The sequence below is a fragment of the Sinocyclocheilus rhinocerous genome, unplaced genomic scaffold (genome assembly GCF_001515625.1).
Source record: "Sinocyclocheilus rhinocerous isolate Xijiao unplaced genomic scaffold, SAMN03320098_v1.1 scaffold1733, whole genome shotgun sequence".
Taxonomy (NCBI): Eukaryota; Metazoa; Chordata; class Actinopteri; order Cypriniformes; family Cyprinidae; genus Sinocyclocheilus; species Sinocyclocheilus rhinocerous.
In genome coordinates, this window is record NW_015640388.1 from 27,158 (window position 1) to 47,616 (window position 20,459).

General features: G+C 36.3%; 2 protein-coding genes across 3 annotated transcripts in view; both read left to right on the forward strand.

Annotated features, from left to right (window-relative positions):
• The window catches only part of LOC107752628 (mitochondrial import receptor subunit TOM70), an 11,124-nt gene extending 8,099 nt beyond the window's left edge, over window positions 1-3,025 (forward strand). The window contains exons 7-12 of the mRNA XM_016568643.1: window positions 223-357; window positions 1,453-1,560; window positions 1,768-1,884; window positions 1,992-2,089; window positions 2,180-2,302; window positions 2,465-3,025. Coding sequence (XP_016424129.1) covers window positions 223-357; window positions 1,453-1,560; window positions 1,768-1,884; window positions 1,992-2,089; window positions 2,180-2,302; window positions 2,465-2,618 — 735 coding nt within the window. The 3' untranslated portion in view covers window positions 2,619-3,025. The remainder of the gene's footprint in view (window positions 1-222; window positions 358-1,452; window positions 1,561-1,767; window positions 1,885-1,991; window positions 2,090-2,179; window positions 2,303-2,464) is intronic.
• Window positions 3,026-5,915: 2,890 nt separating this feature from the next.
• Window positions 5,916-20,459, forward strand: part of LOC107752629 (TBC1 domain family member 23-like) — a 20,466-nt gene continuing 5,922 nt past the window's right edge. Inside the window, exons 1-13 of one of the 2 annotated variants that reach the window (XM_016568644.1) lie at window positions 5,916-6,013; window positions 11,418-11,532; window positions 13,897-14,002; window positions 15,167-15,371; window positions 15,505-15,628; window positions 16,164-16,288; window positions 16,411-16,457; window positions 16,565-16,668; window positions 17,436-17,558; window positions 18,104-18,196; window positions 18,425-18,595; window positions 18,708-18,750; window positions 18,989-19,095. In XM_016568644.1, the coding sequence (XP_016424130.1) occupies window positions 5,976-6,013; window positions 11,418-11,532; window positions 13,897-14,002; window positions 15,167-15,371; window positions 15,505-15,628; window positions 16,164-16,288; window positions 16,411-16,457; window positions 16,565-16,668; window positions 17,436-17,558; window positions 18,104-18,196; window positions 18,425-18,595; window positions 18,708-18,750; window positions 18,989-19,095 (1,401 nt within the window). In that variant the 5' untranslated portion in view covers window positions 5,916-5,975. The remainder of the gene's footprint in view (window positions 6,014-11,417; window positions 11,533-13,896; window positions 14,003-15,166; window positions 15,372-15,504; window positions 15,629-16,163; window positions 16,289-16,410; window positions 16,458-16,564; window positions 16,669-17,435; window positions 17,559-18,103; window positions 18,197-18,424; window positions 18,596-18,707; window positions 18,751-18,988; window positions 19,096-20,459) is intronic. The other variant, XM_016568645.1, reaches the window with a different exon arrangement.

The following is a 20,459-nucleotide window of genomic DNA, read 5'->3' on the forward strand; positions in this document are numbered from 1 at the left end:
CCATGTGAATCCTCATGTTCTGTTGTTTGCTGCTTTTTGCGCATCTAAATTTAATCCCCGGGAAACAAATGTTAGTATTTTTAACGGTTCACAGACACTTATCCTTTCTAATTTAATTCAATTCTAATTTAAAATAATCTTGTCGGTTAATGGTTAATAATCGGTTAACGAGTGTCGAAATTAACATCCCTAGTGTTAAAGCATCTTTCTGATGTGTTTCAGTTGCGTGCTAATGCGCTCATTAAACGTGGAAGCATGTACATGCAGCAGCAGCAGCCCCAGCTCTCCACGCAAGACTTCAACATGGCTGCAGAGATCGACCCCCGTAATGCAGACGTCTACCACCACAGGGGACAGGTATGATGATTTCACATACATGTTGGAATTTTCATCTAAAGAAATGCTTAAAAGCAAGCCCTTATGTAGAATGTTAATGATATTAATATTTTAGCTGTAATCTTCATTTACAGTTTTTGAAGAATCAGCTGCCGTTGTTACTGCAATAGCAACTCAAATCCCTGCTGAGTTCATGACCCTCCAGAGTTAATGACCTTGTCACCTCAAATATATTTTTTGGCCTGCTTAAAATTCTGGGTAGAGGAGACTGTTGTGAGCTGCTTGCTATGAAGAACTGACTACCCAAAGTCCTACTTGGATCTAATCCATGCTAACTGTGTGACAAATTGTTTTATTTGTATTCTATTAAATGTAATAATAATTATTAACTTGCTGAGACAAAAAAGTTTTCTGAGTATAAATCTTTGTCTCACTGAAGCTGTGCCTAAACATAGATATGCTTTCTCTGGAAAGCCCAGAAGAGAAAATCACACAGGCTAAAAATTACTGCATGAGTCTGGTCATAATTACAGTTGTGTATGTTTGTGGTGTGAATGTATAACTCTGTTGCATGCTCAAAGTCTAGTGTGACCATGGCATTAATCAGTCAGTTTGATGGGCATCTTACAGAAGAGTTTAAAAAACAGTAGATGGGAAATTCCCTGCGAAAATAGCCATTTTGAGTCAGCTAATGACTTCTGGACAATTTGGAATGTTTCTGTCTGTAACATTCTTGAGATGGCATTCACCAATTTACCTTAAGATGTTTGTACACCGTAGCAACTACATGGAATTTTTGACGCTCATTTTCATTATACAGTTTGCTTTGCAACATTGCTACTACTACTGTATACTATTTAAACTGAACTGAGCTGGATGATGACATCACTGAATTCAATGATGAACTGCCTTTAACTGAAAAATTAGTGTTTGCTGTTGTCATTTTTGCATTATTGACACACTATTTTCCTAATTAATGCTGTTCAGTTGCTTTGACACAATCTGTATTGTTAAAAGCGCTATATAAATAAAGGTGACTTGACTTGACTGTTAGTTAGCAACATCAAACTTGTTAAAATATCTTGATAACCTATTGGTAATATTTTAATTTCTCAGTTGAAGATTCTGCTGGATCAGGTAGAGGAGGCTGTGGGAGATTTTGATGAGTGTATAAAGCTTCGACCAGACTCTGCGCTTGCCCAGGCCCAGAAGTGTTTTGCATTGGTAAGTACCACAGGAGGGTACTGCTTGCACATAAAAATCTTTATGCTGGTACTCTTCATGAAGATGTTAGAATGAGATGATACCTTTGCTTAATTGATGTGGTCTAATGCTATTGACTTTCAACCAAAACAACCTGATATGGGCAATTCTGAATTTTACTCATTGTAAAAGTGGTATGAACTTTATAGACTCTTTTTTTTCTCATAGTACCGACAGGCCTACACTGGAAACAACCCATCCCAGGTTCAGAAAGCCATGGATGGTTTTGAGGACGTCATTAGGAGGTTTCCAAAGTGTGCTGAGGGCTATGCTCTGTATGCACAGGTATTGCTCACCTTGATTGCATAAAACAATTTATAAAATTGTGCTTTATCATTCTTTACTTAACTTTACTTAACTATAATGTATTGTCTTTGTTTTTTATTTGATAGGCACTAACAGACCAGCAACAGTTTGGTAATGCAGATGAAATGTATGACAAATGTATTGAACTAGAGCCTGATAACGCCACAACATATGTCCACAAAGGGTTAGTTTGATCTATTTTGTACTTATAGGATCCTGTTAATCTATTCATGTTCAACAAAGTAAATACTAATCAGTTGTGTTTGTTTTGCAGTCTGTTGCAGCTTCAGTGGAAACAGGATCTGGAAATGGGCCTTGAACTGATTAGCAAAGCCATCGAAATTGACAATAAATGTGACTTTGCTTACGAAACTATGGGAACCATTGAAGTCCAAAGGTTTGTGATGTTACATTGCTTCCCCTTTTTTCTGTACTTTTTTCTATTCCTAATTTGTAAGTCATTGATTATATTGAAACGTTTGTTTGGCTATTACAACCTTATGGTTTTAGTTTCGGACAAAACTTAAAAAAAAACAAACATTATCAATTTTTTCCACAGGGGCAATCTGGACAAGGCTATAGACATGTTCAACAAGGCCATCAACTTGGCCAAGTCAGAGATGGAGATGGCCCATCTCTACTCCCTCTGTGATGCTGCTTATGCCCAGACAGAGGTGGCCAAGAAGTATGGGCTCAAGCCTCCCACGCTATAACTCTTGCCTCTTTTCACCACTCTCTACTGCCAGGCCACAGTACACATCCCATAACCCTTTTTTTTGTTTTATACTTCATTATAAAGATGATCATTATCAATGAAAAGGATGGCCCAACAAGTTCTGCTACCACGTTTACACCAGTTTTTATTTGAGTACTGGAAGGTGGCACAGAAAATGGTGGAGGAGCAGCAAAAGTAAACAAGATAAAGCAGAAAGCAAGCAAGTGAAAAAGACTGATGGCTGCTTTGTTTGATATCAAATCATCGGTGTCATAGCTCACATCCTCCCTAACTGAGTACGGCTTAGGCTATCTTGCAACTTGCAACAGTACTCATTTGTTCATGTTCAGCCTCCCCTGCCAATTGGTGTGACAAATGTGAATCTTTTTGATTATATAATCTTAATTTAAGATTCAGTCAGTTTATTCTATTATACCAGTGTATACCATCAGCAGGACTGCTTTATGGATTCGTGGTTTGATGCTGTAATGTGCGTAAGTTTTGTCCTTTCACTGTCACATCCTAGCAACCTTACTTTGTTGCATGGGAAGTGAAGGATTAAAGTTTTAGTTGAGATGTATTTGTGTTATAAATCTGTTCTTGATGTGTCACTGCTATGATGACACTGTGTTCATGAGAAGGGGATTTATATTGAGGTTAAATACGAAATTTGGCCATACGGTTATTCATTTTTGTGCGTTTTATTTTTAACTTGAGTTTTGGGATTTATTTATTTTTTTACATTCTGTGCAGCATTTAATAATACGTCAATACAAATTATAAAGTAATATCCTATAGAAGATATTCAGTCTACTTAAAAAAAAAAAATCTAAATCAAGACAAATTGCAGATTATTTAATGTTGTAAAATATAATATAAACTAACTTAAAACCCTCTTAGCCCTGTTCAAGAATTTTGCTGTGAAATCACCTTGCCCATTTCTTCAAACAGAGGCACTAAATTGTTAAATATTTAAAACTTAGCTGTGAGAAAAGTAATGTTTCATTTTTGTGCAAAAACATGAATGAACCTAGAAAAAATATGAATCACCAAAATTACATTCCTCTCATTTTATCTTTCATACTGCACATATCTGATTTTATTTTAGTTTAGTTTCTCTGTGAAATAATGTCATTGAGGAATATTTTTGAAGAATGGCTCCCTTCTTTATGAATCTAAATGCAAGAAAATAAAAGAAACACCTTACATTTAGCAACTAAGTTCTTACTCCCTGGTCTTTTGTTCAGATTTTGCATTCATTTGTAAAGACTTAGAAAGAGATATTGAAATACTTTTAAAGTCGAAATGGCATGCCCTTAAATACATAATGTATATTTGTGTCCATGGAGGACAATTCTATAGAATCCTAAATAGTTGTATGTATATATATATATATATATATATATATACACACACACACAAATTAATTGTTTGGTAGTAGTTTAAATCCCAGTTTTAATTTCATTCAAGAATGTTGGTGTTCATGATCATTTTTAATAAAACAGTAAGAACATTTTTGATTACTGCAGCCATGACTTAATTGTCTACATTCATTCACCCATCCATCTTTTTAAAGAAAGTTCATTTTATATTATTTACCTACTTAGTTTGTTTTATGACTTCAACATCAAAAACAACAAAGTGGCATTACTGTCTTTCAAATGTGGATTGAGATATTTTCTCTTATTGTGGCTCTATTTTTAAGTCATTGTTGATTTAATGTGTAATACGGTACAGGGCTTGGCTTTAACCTGACCAGAAATAATAGTTTACAAAAAATAGGATGTGATCATTTCCCTATGCATGTATACATTGATTATTAGGCATTGCCTAATATGCAAATGTTTGCTTATTTCTTTTTCCAGCCTGATCAATTAGTATTAATGGATTCACAGACCAATTTCATTCAAGACTGTTGCATGTTTGAAGATCATAAATGATTGTTTAAAATACACTTTACAATGCAAGCTAAGTGGCACCACCTAAAGGTTAAAAATTAATTTGTTGTGCTTGATCTGTTGAAAGTAGCTGTGCAAAATAATAATAATAAATAAATAAATGGCTCAAGTAAATATAAATAAATACAATAATAGGGGAAAATGTGATGTTGGTTAAGTTTACCTGTGTATTAATGTATGATAATATAAAATAAAGAAATGAGTTGCTCATAATTCATAAAGCCAGCTTGATTTTGTGTTTTGATGCAGATTAGTTTTATCTGTAATTATTTTTATTTAATGCTTATTAAATGTGGTGGTCACCATATGCCAAGGAACAGCAGATGAAAACTATCTATTTTGGTTTAAACTGGCACATTTATACATCCCCAATATTAATGTGTATTGTTCTTAATAAAAGTATATTTTTACATTAGATTTTTTATTATACATCTTAGTTGAAGTCAGTGCTTCAATTTCTGAATAATTCTGAAAGTAAAAATGACAATGACAAGAGGTGCTGACCAATACTTCTGTGCTCCGTTGGAATGGGCTCTTCAAAGCTCTTTTCCCAAATGTTGGGGTGGTGGCACAAGTGCTTCCTGCAAGATCCTGTGAGGATGGCATGCCTCCACTTTTTGCCAGGGTAAAAAAATCAAATGAGATCAGTAAATGAGCATTTGTATGCAATCATTGACATCAAAAGCATACAATGGTTGTCGACTTAGATGTTCCTCAGACAACAGGCTGTTTAGTTTTGTTTTATTGATATTTTTGGCTAAATAAATAAACCTCACCAATCCTTTCAAAAACCTTTCAAAGGTGTATCTGTATGATGAAGCAGCTACAGATGACACAAGAAGTGGGCAAAAAGTGAGATTAGCAATGTTTGTCTTTTTCCCCCTTTTATTAAAACAAAGTTCACAACAGTATACAAAAATATACATTAAAACATATAAAAATATATGTACAATATCTATTTATACACAAAAATGATATTTAGCCTATTAATTAAAAATGATTTTCATCGAAAGGTCTTCTGTTTTATTTATTCAATAACACATTACAAATTGCATACATGTTATTGTATGACGACATCAAGGGGATGCGTCTTTACAGAAAAATGATTAACAATATATCCCAAATCAATTCGGCTGCCTAGTGGACTAGGCTACATGCACAACAAATAAATGTGATTCATTTTGGAGGCAGACAACAAGTGTCATGCCATGTCGAAACTAAGCGGGTCTAGAACGCTCTTCTTTATTCATCAAAGCTAAAATCTCGCGCTTGTAGAATCCACAGTTTTGCTGATTATCGCGTTCTACGTCGCGTCTAGCGCGTGCGTGTGGTCGTAGCGACAAGACGCTGCACGCTGGTATTTACGACACAGTTTGACGTGGACCGTCACCACAGCAATGGCGGATGCTGTAGGGGAAGTGCTTCAAGGCAGCTGGTAAGAAAACGCCATTGATCAGTTTTACCGTAGAACTATTCACGGTTCCCAGTCTGATATTGTCACTTGGAACTTGAAGTCCGTTGAAGAAAGACTAATGATGTTGTAGCTTTTTCACGACAGCCGTTTGAGTGGCAGGTAGATAGCGATGCTGAGCTAAACAGCTAACTTACGTTAGTCTGGCTAGCCAAAGCAGCGAGTGTATTGTTTGTTGGTTTCCCCAGACCTGCTGAGAAGCAGTTTGACATTGTTATTTTATTCATATTGTGATCTGTATAATACGTATTTTAAGCGATTAAACGCCATTGTTGTGTTCTCGTAGAAGTTGGTTGTGTTAAAACCGCTTTTGCTAGGTGTTAGCGTAGCTTTGCACACAATAGAGTTGTGATGATTATGATTAGTTTTCGTTACCACTTCACTATGGCCAAGGTTTTTTCCCCCTCTAATATGGTAACTATGGTTTTAGCTAACGCTTCTCGGCTCTTGTTAAAAGTGTGAATTCTCCTGTTTAGCTGTGTAAGACATCTTTAATAGATACGGTATCTTTCTGAAACTCTGTGATCCCTTAACTGTTTAGACTGAAACAGCTTTATGGACTTTTGTGACTCTTGTTCTCTTGTCCTCTGTGGTTGAAAATAATGACAAAGATCATAGTTTCAATTATCTACTGAAATAACAAAATGGAATGGTGGATTACTTTACTGTTTTTTTCTTCTTTTGATTCTTTTTATGACTCTTCCAGTTATGTCTTGAACAGGGAAGTTGAATCATGAACATCAGACTCCTCCTGGGTTATAAATGTTTGAGGAATAGATGAGTGTTTTCTTTTGACAGCCCAAGTAAGCTGACAACTTATTGATGTCAACATTTTTTGTGCTTTATTGTTTGTGTAGACATGTTTTGGCATAGAACAGAACTGTTCAGAAAACCATTTTGAATCTTGTAGTAATACACAGCCATGTATTTGTTACCATTTGTAAATTGTCATATACCTGAAGATCATTCTTTCTCCTCATAATCCACACACCATTATAGTTTTCTAAACACTTTTGCTTACCATTCTACAGAGGAAGTACAAAATGACAATTAGTTTGGCAAAAATTGTTTTAATCCTAGGTTTTAATTTTAGTATTTAGCAGTTCCTCCACAATAGGAAAAGGTTCACACATAGACATCACACACACACTTGTGCATTTTATCCAATTCCTATTCTGCTGAATATGGACCTTCCTGTTTTCACAGACAGTGATCAGGAAGATAAATTATTCTGTAGGAGAGATAAATGGAGCAATCTATAATATCAAAGTCCATTATTTACCACAGATAGCGCTTCACGTGTTCTTTAGCTCCTGTTTCAAAAAGAGAGAATTTGTTGGCTCTTAAGTTTCCTGTCTCATTATTAAGGCATTCAGCCAAAATATCTGGATGTGGCAACTTGCGTTTTCTTACCCCAGTTTGGAATGCTTGGTATGGCTGGTTGTTAGACAGCTTTCGTCTGCTAGTATGTCAGGACTTAGAATGACTGTGGAACCCATCATCTAATCATCAATAATCGGCTTAATCTGTACTACAATTACACCTTTACACCATGTTTGGGATTCTTGATGAATTTAACCAATTCCATTGATGTAAATAAATGTCACTACGGCAGTTATATAACAGATGAGGTTTTGTAGAAATTGCGAGAATGTATTGGAATAATCAGTTGAATGGGTTGAAAATTATACCAAAAAAGAAAGAGAGAAAAACAGTTTGTCATTAAGTACTAAATTGCAGGTACACATGAAGTGTTTTTGTAATTGTGAATTATTGCTAGGGCTGGGTATCGAGTTCGATACTTTTTAGGCACCGACCGAATTGCCTCGATACCATCGAGTATCGAAAAACGTCTGGTCGTTCGGTACCAAATTTCGATACCTAAGGGGTTAATCTCATCAGCGTCAGTGAGCCTTGTTAAAATTGATTTAATAAAATTGGTATCGAAAAAAGTATCGCTCAGGAACCGGTATCGAAGTCAAGGTATCGGTATCGATATCGGAAAATTTTGAACGATACCCAGCCCTAATTATTGCTCTGAAAAAAAGTTTATTTTGTAATATGTCGTGTGTGTTTTAGCAGCAGCTGTTGTACGCATGAAAGAATTGCAGCATTTGCGGTGTTTTTTTTTTTTAATGAGTGATGTGCATATTCTGATTCCAGCACAGTTGTTTTCAGCAGTAGCGTGTGTGTCTGAGAGTGTGGCTTTGTCTGAGATTTTTTTTCATGGCAGTATAGAAGATGGTAAAGAGGCCTCGGAGGATTTCTTTTTGTTTTACCTCAGCTAAAAATGCAATTTAGTGCAAGTCGAGTGCTTTCTTTTTGTCTCCTGGAAATCCCCATGCCAAGTTCTTAGCTTGTTTTGCTAGCGTCTAGAGTTTGTAGTACCTTTGAGAGAAACGCTAGAGGAGAGTGGAGTGCTGAAGAGCAATGCAGAGAGCCCAAGTGTCTGATCATGCTGTGCCCTTTTGACTGAATATTGCACTTGGTGGAAGTCTTTTTTTCTCCAGAATTCTCAATAATGTTTGTTCATAGCATAGCCATGTCAGCTGGTGTGCACAAACACGCCACTTGTTGTGGCAATATTAATTTCTGTAGCATATTGCACATAAATGATTCATGACAGAGGCTGTTCACACTGGATGCTTTTTGCTATCTGCCTAAGCTATTTTTTTTAGTTGTTTACAAAATGCATCAGACAGATTGTTGTTATTCTTATTTAATACATTTTTTTCAGCATCTATGACAACCAGTTGGCATGCAAACAGTGATCTGGCAGAGAATGAATTTGCATATATGTCGCCAAGTAGAGTGCAAGTCTGAGGGAAACAACGCTTCTGTTATGAATATTATTCAATATTTTAATTTGAATGTCGGATTGAAGTGAACGCTGTTATTAGAGTAGTTAATTGTTAGCATAAGCGCGGCTAACGCTAATATAATGAGCATTAGAATGGAAGTTTCTTTATTAACTATTTAATGCTCCTATAACTTTTATTAGGGTAAAAAAAAGGAGGACATGATGATATTTACTATTTTTACACACCAGAGTAAAAATGAATTGTGAATCTAAAATATGCGTGTTAGAGAATGTACAAATGGTTAACATTGTGTCATATCAGTCAGAAAAGCAGTTCTGGGCTTTTTTTTTTAAACAATAACAACTTAGTTGTTATTCTTGGCTGAATAACTCTAGAAGGTTTTCAAAAGCCCTTTAAAATTAAATATGTACACAGTTTGGATTAAATGAAAGTATAGTAAAAATGTTTAATTAGCATTTATTTGTGATTTGCTTTGGTACCGAAATTGGTACGGAGAACCGTGGATTTTCACTGGTATTGGTACCGAATACTGACATTTTGGTACCGTGACAACACTAATTGCAATCTAAAAACAAAAACTTTTAAAGTAGAAGTTAAATTCACTAAACTAAAAATGAAAATAAATGAGAACAAAAGCACAGAGTTGTTTTAGGCTATTTTGATTACCCCATTACAGTCACTTTATAGTCAGTGCTATCATAAAAATAGGCTTACTTTCTACAAATATTTCAGCGAAATGTATATTTTAGTCAGAATTATTGCGCACCTGTTTAATTGAGTTCTGTCTGTTTGGTGCGCATGCGCGCTCGTTCAAGTCTGTGAAGTAGGGCTGTGCGATTCATCGAAATCGTCATAAAATCGCGATTTGAGCATGCACGATTTCTAATGAGTTTAAACGTGAATATGTCTATGAAAGATTGTATTACTGTAATGTGATAAAAGAGAATCACAATGCTGAAAAAGCATTTTCAGAAACAACGTTTGGATTTGAAATCAAAATAATGATTTGAGTGGCTCTATGACCAATGCATGGCAAAAAAAAATCCCTGGACGCAGGATTTTTTTTCCCCTGCCATATGTCTATTCTAGAGACATTTTGTTACACCTTTACTTAGTGATTATTTTGCCTTATGTCTGTTCTAGAGACATGTTACAGCTTCTTGATAAAGCTCTAATTGGTTTTCTTAAAAGGAATAATCACATCTGTTTTCTTTTTAATTTTAACAGTAAACCTCTGTTGTGCAGCACTTTGTTTGCCAAAAAATAAAAGGGTTTAATTTTCATTTGATTAGGATAAATTAAATTAATGTTTTATGCCTTCATCTGATTACCAGAAAAATTAAGAACATTTTATAGGGCCCTATTATTGTTTAAAAAAGGACCCATACAAAAAAAAGTATAGGTTTAAAATACAGGCATGTGGTTCTTAATTTCTTTTTATTAATTCACCATTTGTAAACTGATGTTTACTGTTCATTTTTTAGAAATATCAATAGCATTTGTATTAAAACTATATTCACTGAATGTAATCAAAAAAATCAAAAATCGCATCGAATCGAGAGCTTGCGAATCTAAATCGAATCGAATCGGGACATCTGAATCGATACCCAGCCCTACTAATAAGTGGATAAATGTATATTATTGGATCAAAGTGATGTGCATGGACTAGGAGACTATAAGGAGTGAATAAAGATTTTCAATTTCAAAGTGTTTAACAACCTAATGTTATGTTTATGTTCACCTATTCTGCAAAAAGGCCCCTTTTAGCTGTTATGTTGTGTTTAATTTAATGTTCAACAGGTTTGTTTTTGTAAAATTTAACCTGATAATTGTCATTTTCTTCAATCATCTAATTATTAGAAATCCTAAAATACGTTGCATGTAAAAAGTGTTTGTTTCAGCCAGTTAAGGGTGGGTACATTGTGTGCACATGATCAGGATGGTACCACCTCCTCCTCATTTTGAGCCAGGAAAAACCCTGGTAAATACATTTATAATGTGATAAAAGATTGACATTATAAATGAAAAATAAATACTGTCTTTGTTGAACTCTTTATTCATCAAAAATCCTGAAAACTATGTTTCATGGTTTCCTCAAAAATATTAAGCAGCACAACTGTTTTCAATATTGATAATAATAGAAAAAGAAATGTTGCTTGAGCGCCAAATCGGTATTGTCGCACTGAAGTTTTAAATAATAGCTGCTGAAAATTCAGCTTTGCCAAGACAGGAATAAATTACATTTAACATTAAAAATAAATAAATACATTTATTTTAATAATTTCACTATTACTGTTTTTACAGTATTTTGATTAAATACACAGCCTTGGTGATCATAAAATGCTTTTTTAAAATATAGAATAATTTATACATTTTAAATACTGTTGTTAGTACCATTCTGTTTCATAGTTCTGTGTAGGTAAAGCAAACACATTTGCATTTACATTTGCATGAGGTCTGAATCTGTCCTTGACTTCTTCTAAATTAAGTTTGAGTGATTTGATCACTGTGTCGTGTGCATTTTATTGTGTGTGTGTTTTCTGAAGGAATCATGATCTGGCTGATGCTCTTGACTCGGCAGAATGTGATCTGGACACTGACCAGGATTGTGTTATCCAGGTCCGAAACCTACCCCCACAACAGCGGGCCAAGTTATGGATGGTAGGTATATATATGTGTGTGTGTGTGTGTCTGAAGACAAAATGGCTTGACTAATCAGCCTGTGTAGCATCAAGTGGAAATACTGACTGTCTGGATTATGAAAAAGCTTTGAAAAGATTGTACATGCTGTGTGTTGATGAGAGAGACAGAAAAAGTGTTCATGCTTATGGCAGAATACATAAGAGATCCACGCAGAGCTTTGTTTTAAAGGGTTTCCATTAGAATCAGTGGGTCCCAAAGGGCATTAGAGAGCCTCTGCATCGATCAGATGGCCATTAACGAAACTGTAGTAGGCTTAAAGTGTAGGACCCTTTAAACGCACCCCATGGGTAGGGCTGTGCGATTAATCGAAATCGAATCGAAATCGCGATTTGAGACGTTGCGAATGGGTGTACACCCCATTAGCCAGGGCCAGAGTGGGACTCGTTTTCCGCCCTGGAGTTTCATGCCTTTAGTTCACGACTGACTATATTAAAATAATGTAATTAAAACCTCAGTATATAAGTATGCGATAGTGCACTGTTCTCTACAGCCTTGTAATTAATTGTTTTAAAAACATAATGGGTCACTAGTAACACTTGGGCATAAAAAGCTGTTATATTGCAACTAATGTGATCATGTTTGCTTATTCACACAACAGTCACTGTTGTGCACATTGAGCATAAACAGCTTAAAGGCTTCTTACCAGTGGCCATCCTTAAAGGTGGGTCGATTTTTCAAAAACGCTTTAGAAAACTGATTCGGGCCGACTAGCAAAACAAACTTGAAACCAATCAGCAGTAAGGGGCGTGTCTACTCATGATGTGGAGGAGAGAACGTTCAGTGAACAGGACGGACATTAGCTGAGCGACAGAAAGATAGCGATGGCAGATAAAAAACAAAAGAGGAAAACGTCTGTGAATCAAAAGAAGGCTTAAGGCTATAAGGCAAGACGGTAGGACCCGTGTAAATATTGCATCAGCTTTCCAGCGCTGGAGAGAACTCAAGGAGCGGAAGGCCTGCGATCGGACGCCGAGGTTGCTTTTTCTTCTCGATAGGTGAGTAAAACACCGTGTCTGCGCCGCAACAGCTAAAGTCTGTCTAGTACACTGGACGCGACAAAGCGCCTGTTGAAAATCATTTGAAATTTGTGTCAGTACGTCATGAATAGAACGCAGCAGCAGTATTCTGTCAGGGATGTGTCGTGCCGCACCACATCCAGTGTAGACCATAGATATATCTTTGGTGTAGACAGCATCACTGATTATAATGAGTTCCTCGCGTCCGGTGTAGACACAGTGTAACATTGGTTTTGCTTTGTTTCACAGATCTAATCGTTGCCTGGGTTGCGTACTGTGTGGGGCGGAGCTATCAAAATAGGGGCGAGACCCTTTTGGGGTAGGGGCGTGTTTGTTTTGGTGATTTCAAATGTCAACGTTGGCTACCAGAAATCGCTTACCCCACCTTTAACAAAACTTGACATCGAGCACAGTTTTATCACATGCAAAATGTTTCAATACAAAAATTTCATTCAAATGGAATTTGTGCAGTTTTTCAAACCTTTAACCCATGGGAGAAAATCAACCCATGGCAACAGTTTTAAGAGCAGCCATTTCCAAGAAAAAAAAAAGCGGACTTGACAACCCTGCATCCACCTCAGAATGTGGAGTCAGGAGTCAGATTTCACTTTTCAGAGCAATGACTGACAAGATCATGCTGGTAGATTTGCTGCTCAACAGATCCTGAGCTCATTGACAAAATCTGATCTCGTTAGATGTGCTTACTTTACACAGAGCATGTGTGATCGCGTAAACGAAAGTGAACGGAGCGCTCATTCAAAAGAGATTTCAGTACCCCGCATATTGATAGCGGTTCACTAATGCGCGAAAATTCTATGCAATGTTAGAATGTTTGCGGGAGCGGACACAAAAATCACGGGAGTGGGTGATAATGGTCTGAAATTCAGCGGGAGCGGGATTAATAAAACAGTCCCGCGAAGGGCTTTAATACAAAAACGCACACAATGAATGGCGACTGTAGAAAGCAAAAACCGAATCCTGGACATTTTGGGCGACTTGGAAATCCCGGCCGGACGCATTTTTTTTTTTTAGTTCCAAAAAGAGAATATGTACGTGAAAATAATGAATAAAAAGAGTGACAGCATCCATATTTCAACCCAGTGGCATGACAACACTGGCCATGACGGCCAAAAAAACAGATCGGCCCACCGGGAATTCTCCCGTTGCTCCCGATTAGCCAATCCGGGCCTGATATCATACACTGTACTTCAGGAGCCTTGTTGAATTTCAGTTGCCTTTTTTGTGCACTTTTTCCCCCCCGAAGTTTTAGTTCTGGCTCTGATGTTGAACATGTGTGTGTTGACAGATTGCTTTGAACGTGTCTGGTAAAGGAGATAGTCTGTCCTCATGGGATGGGGCTTTGGACCTAGCAGAACAGACGCTCATTCACAACCGCAGTCAGCAGATCATTGGTGAATAACCTTTGCACACCTCACCTCATTTTCATTGTGCCATTTATGTGTAGTAATGCACTACACATTTATAGTATATCAGTTCTATGAATGTGGAGTCAGACACTCTACATTATAAGCCTACTGGTTATTCAAAACGTCCTGTGACATATTGTGCATTCCACACACATTTGCCTGTTGGCAGTACTTTCTGTTTGTTTGTGTACTTCTGCAGTTTAAAACACTTTTACTGCAGTGATGACTTTAATTGTAAAGTATGTCTTGAAACTAAACTAGCAAATAATTTTTGTATTAGGAGTACCTTCCTTATCTGTTAGACGTATTATTTTGATGTAATTTGTAATGCATTTAGGCATTTTTATTTAGAAGGTTCTTTGGAGAATTTGTTTAGTAATGTGTTTAAAGTCTGCATGAAATTTCATCTGTTTTGTTAGGCATGTTATAGATATGATTGTGAATTATTCATTCACGTATATTTATTTTCTTTTTTTGGCCTCATAATGTTTGATTAAAATATCAGAAGTCAGTCTTCCAGGGAAAACTAACTACAGACTTCTGGTGACATGCTGGATTTCTCCAGTCATGTAATCTTAAACCCACCCCTTCACAATCAACTACAAACTCTCATTCATTTTTGAGTGCAATGCCCACATCTCAAAATCCAGTCTTTTTTTTTTATGATCGAATATGTCACAATACAGAATAAAAGATCTGCCGCTATTTCAGTTTCATCATGACTTATTTTATTTTGTTTATTTTCTGAATAAATAATATTCATTTAGTCATTTAATTAGTTAGTTATTCCAGCTCAAATGCAAACTGTCAACTTTCATTTTACAGTAAAGTTTGTACACTTAAAGAAATAAATAATGCTTTTGACAAATTTCAATTCAGATGAAATTAAGCCTCATACTAGTATCTAAGAAAAAATTGGTTCTATCACATGATCATTCATGTCTTGCATTTTGACCAAGTTAATAAACCAACAGTACTAGCTTGGTAGCTCATCTTGGAAGGATGCATTCCCCAGTCATGATAAATCCCATGCATTATTTTATGTTCTGTGCGCAAACCCGTTATCTCAAACAATGTACTTGGGAAAAATATGAATATGAAATAGTGGGATTTCTTATATTGTGATGCTAATTTTTTCTTTGCATATAGATGAGCTAGGGATACCAGTGGAGGAAGGGCGGGACCTTGTATTAGATGTGGAGTCAGTGATCACCTTTTACTGCAAGTCCAGAAATGTCACCTTCACTCCAGATCTTAGTTGGCCACACATCCTCAAACCACTCCTGGGCTTACAGCTATCCTGCAAAGACCTCTACAACTGCTTCTACGCCATCATGAATAAATACATCCCACGGTATGGGTGTTCATATGTCTGTTTGTGTTTTTCTCAATTTTTAAATTGAAACAATTAGGTTGGCAGAGGGGGGACATGCAGGCTTTATATATCAGTTTTCTTGATTTAGGGTCATATTATTTGCCCTTTGCAGAGACTGTGTTGTGAAGGGAAGACCATTTCACCTCTTCAGACTCCTGCTGCAGTACCATGAGCCTGAACTCTGCTCATTCCTGGACACAAAAAAGATCACTCCTGATTCCTACGCCATCAACTGGGTCAGTCGATCTCTGGCCTGTTTGAATATTTTATCAAGTATTTGGCTTAGTACAGGGGTGTCCAATCCTGCTCCAACTTGCCACAACACATCTTCCTGGAAGTTTCTAGTACAAGTTTCAAGACCTCGATTAGCTGGTTCAGGTGTGTTTAATTGAGGTTGAAGCATTATGATAGACCTATAGAAAAAAATATTTGAATCTTTTTCTTTTCTAAGAATGGCTTAACTTGAAGTGCTGTAAAAAAAAATTTGGAAAAAAATATTTTTTTAAGGTACTTTATGATATGTTGCCCTGGCGACAGGCAGCGACAAAAGTCACTGCTAGTGTGAATGCAGCTTTAGTCTGCAGGACAGTGGCCATCCAGGAGCAGGATTGGGCACCCCTGGGTTAGCATATGTAATTTATACTTAATTTATACTTACTATGGATCAATTCTGAAAATGTTTTATTGGTCATATTCCTAAAATGAGTCAAATTAATTGATTTGAGCTGTATGCTTATTTTATTTTATTTTTTTAATTCTTGTATCCTGCAGATGGTCAGTCTTTTCTCTAGCAACTGTCTCCCTGAGGTGTCACAGGCCTTGTGGGATATTTATCTCCAACAAGCCGACCCTTTTCTCATTTTCTTCCTCATGCTCATCATCCTTGTCAATGCCAAGTATGTGACAGTTCAGACTGTTCAGTGCACTCAATTAATTAATGAACTGCACCAAGGCAGTTTTTCTCTCCTGTTTATGAGATCAAGCAAAAATATGTTTTTCTTTGTTTTCTGATGTCCAGAGACGGCATCCTTACCCAAGAAGTAGACAGCAAAGAGGACATCATCAGTAAATTCTTTCATGCATAATTTATTAAAACAATACATTACAAAAATATTTTGCATTGTCCTGTGTGACCAAAGTGTACAGCTATATATTTTTTATTTTTTTCCCAGAAATGCTGGAGCAGTCACCAGCATTACTAGAGGCAGAGGACATTGAAGACTTGTTCTCTTTAGCACAGTATTACAACAGCAAGACGCCTCTATCTCTCAGAAAGGTAAGCGTTATCTGAGTTCTTTGGGCTGGGTATTAACAACTTCTCAATATGATGCACATCACAATTAGGCCTGTCGCGATCATTTAATAACCGTCTAATCGCGATTATTTGATCTAACCTAAACTTGTTTCAGACAACCAGAAATTATCAATTATTGTGCTTTTTATACGAGACAAGGGGGAGTCATACACCAAAAGAAACAGAAGAGCACCAGTTTGCTTTTCATGCACTGTATAGTATAGCCTACACAGGGCTCCAGACGCATTCTTCCCACTGGTCGCTCTTTTGCAACTAACTTTCTCAGCTGGTCGCACGAGCACATGATTTGGTCGCAATATTTATTTTAATTTTTTTTGCGCTACAACATGGGATTATTCAATGCATGCTGATGAACTTTTATCATGGTGTTGGATCGGTATTGGCCAATTCTTAGAATTTGGAATACTCTGTGTAATCTTACACTGCAAAATAATAACTCAAAAAGATTAAAAGATAACATCATAATTATTTACTGAACCCTTAAATTAATCAATTATATAATGAAAGCCATAAAAACAGACAATTAATAGTGATAATCGGCATAATCGCCAAAGCCCTAAAACAGACAATCGCAATAACAGTGACTATTTTTAGACAATTAATCGTCAGCCAAATTTCATAATCGTGACAGCCCTAATCACAATAGATGCATCAAGATAGAATTGTGGTGTATCACAATAACAGTTTAGCATGTATCACATGCTTGTTTGTCTGGTTTGTGTGTGCAGGAGAACCATAATCTGTTTGGCAGCAGTCTGGTGGCTCTGAAGGAAGAAGACATGGACCTAAGTCAGGCTCTCTGTTTGCCTGTATCGGTCCCTGAAATCCTGCAAGCCAACCAGCTACAACCTGTGAGTCCCAACTCTAAGATAACTGTCGAAGACATCTCTACATCATCTTTCATATTTATTAATGTTGATGATCAACATAAAAGGGGTAGTTCACCCAGATTTTTTTTTCAGCTTTTACTCGCCCTCAAAATCTTTGTAAACCCATAAGACTGTTCATGTTCAGTACTAGTGGATATATTTTTAATATTCTCTCGCTGTTCTTCAAAAAGCATGGTAAAACTAATCCATATGAATCAAATGGTTTAATCCAAGTCTTCTGAAGAGACTAGATTGTTTTATAGCACATTTACCATATTTCAAGTAAAGCAAGCACTTTTGAGCTTCTGTCCACCATATTTTATGTGCTCACTATATGTAAATTGCAAAAAAATCTACTTTGAAATTACACTGTATCTGACCCTGAAAATTCAGTCTTTCAAGTATATTGTTTTCGGCCAGCTGTGCACAAGAATCCACAACAGATGAGTATCAACATGTGATGCCCTTTTTTCCAGTGATGTTATTCCTATTTAAATGTATGTTTTTGTGATTTGTATGCTGTCTAGGAGGGCGTGAGGTTTTTTGTAGTTGACTGCCGTCCTGCTGAGCAGTACAATGCTGGTCACCTCTCCACTGCCTTTCACCTGGACTCTGACCTGGTAAGAATTTTTGCAAGCAGAGAAGGCAGCATTTTGTTCATAATAGTTCTAATATGAATTGGCTTTCCAATTCATTGATTAGAGATTGATTTCCTTTGGATCCACTTTGTTTCCTCAAAAATGCAAAGTTTAATATGTGTAGCTGCCCCACAGAGTAATTACACACAGCTCTATGCACCTCTGTGTCCTTAACCAGCAAAACCGTAATAATATGGTATTGTTTCACAGATGCTTCATAATCCTTCTGAGTTTGCCCTGTCAGTGAAGTCTCTTCTGGAGGCACAGAAGCAGTCTCTGGAGTCAGGCTCTGTGGCAAGCGGAGAGCATCTGTGCTTCATGGGTAGTGGACGTGAAGAAGAGGACATGTATATGAACATGGTGCTTGCCCACTTTCTACAGGTCAGAACTGCATCTGCTGCTGCGTATGGAATTGTGTAAATTATTATTGAAAGCATTTCACAACTGTTAAGAATATAAGTGGTGAATCAAAATATATATTTTTTTGGTCTAGAAAAATAAAGAGTTTGTGAGCATAGCAAAAGGTGGATTTATGGGTAAGTTCTGTTTTTAGTTAAATTAATAAAAAAATTTAAGCATCTGTGCATTGCATGTTCTGGGCAAATTTGGGACAAAATGTAATTAATAAATCAAATATAAATAAACAATTAAATAAATGTAATGTGTTCAGATACAAAAAAAATAAATTTGATCAGCAAGTTTACATGGTGACAGCAGCAGTTACATTGTGCAGATGAGACTGACTCTATATAATTTTTTTTCTTTAATGCTCAGCATTGCAGCAGCACCTAGCAGATATTAATGTTGAAGGGCCGGATAATGTTTATGTTCACTGGATTGTGAGCACCTCAGGATCCCACAGCAGCCTCAGCTCAGCTGACGTGAGTTTTGAGTGTGTGTGTGATGCACTTTACAATGCTGTGTTACTCGGCATGTAGCCTTCAAACCATGCTTTTGTGGCATTGTTCTTATCAAATGTTCTCAATACATTTTCAACAGGGTTTCTGTGCGTCTTAAAAAGTCTTAATTTGTCCTTCCACAATTTAAGGCCTTAAATCAGAGCAGAAAGTCTTGAATTCAAAATGTTGCATCATTGCAAAAAAATCTTGAAAAACGGAGCAAAATTAATTCAGTTTATGCCTAAGTCTTTTAATGGGGCATATGAAAACGTCCCTTTTATGTAAGTTGATTTTTCTGAGCATACTGGCTGAATGATTGATTTTCCTGTAAAATAAATTAAAAAGAAATTGAAATCAGTTGGAAGTTGTATTTTCAAACATTGGTCTTCCGTAGACATTTACATTTAGAGAACATATTGATGTTAGGGGTGTGCGATATTGTGATTAAAAAATAATAATAAAAATTTTATCGTGGATGATTAGATTAATGTCTCCACAATCTGCTTTTGAAGAAATATCTTTGTATCGTATTACAGCACACATTCTATCAGTTGCAGTTCTGGCACCTCCATCTCAATATCAGGGGCGGATTTAGTGAATTGGGGGCCCTAGACAAAATATAGGAATGGGGCCCTGTACATTTGCACACATTTTCCTAGATCAACCTTGAGGTTCCTTTTTTGTTGTGATGCTTGCTGCTGCACAATGGTGCCCCATAGTTGTGTCCAATGTTTCTACATTTTTCATGTACATGTTATAATGGCTTTCTTTCATGTTGTAGACCACGAAATAGCAACTGATTTACAGTTGAGATACAGGCTTTCACAAAAACAAAATAAATTATAAAATGATAAACCTCACAATTGAGCATTTAAACCAGGGGTGAGTCAGAAGTATAAATGATCATATTAATTTAAAATGGGGTTATGTGGGTGGATTTTCGCATTGATCTGAACAAAAACTACAGACTGGATAATTGAAAATGAACATTCATTCTCTGCCAGTAGGAGGCGCTTTTGGAACGTCAGAAATATAGAATGAGAAAAGTGTGAAAAAATATAGCCTATATTGAGGAGGAAAGTCCACTGATGAGTTACCAGCGTAAGCCTGTGTGCAAAGGCTGTCTAATTCTAAACTTTAAAATACATTTATTTTTAGTTATTTTAACTACAAATTTAAATAAAACTGAAAAAATAATGAAAAGGCAATTATAAATTTACACACCTAAAATACATATATCAAGAGCATGCTCACAGATGAGAACAAAACAGCGTTGGATGAAGTGGATTAAAGCCCTGCACGGGTCTCAAATATAGGCACTAGCCCGTCTTTTTTCCCCTTTTCCC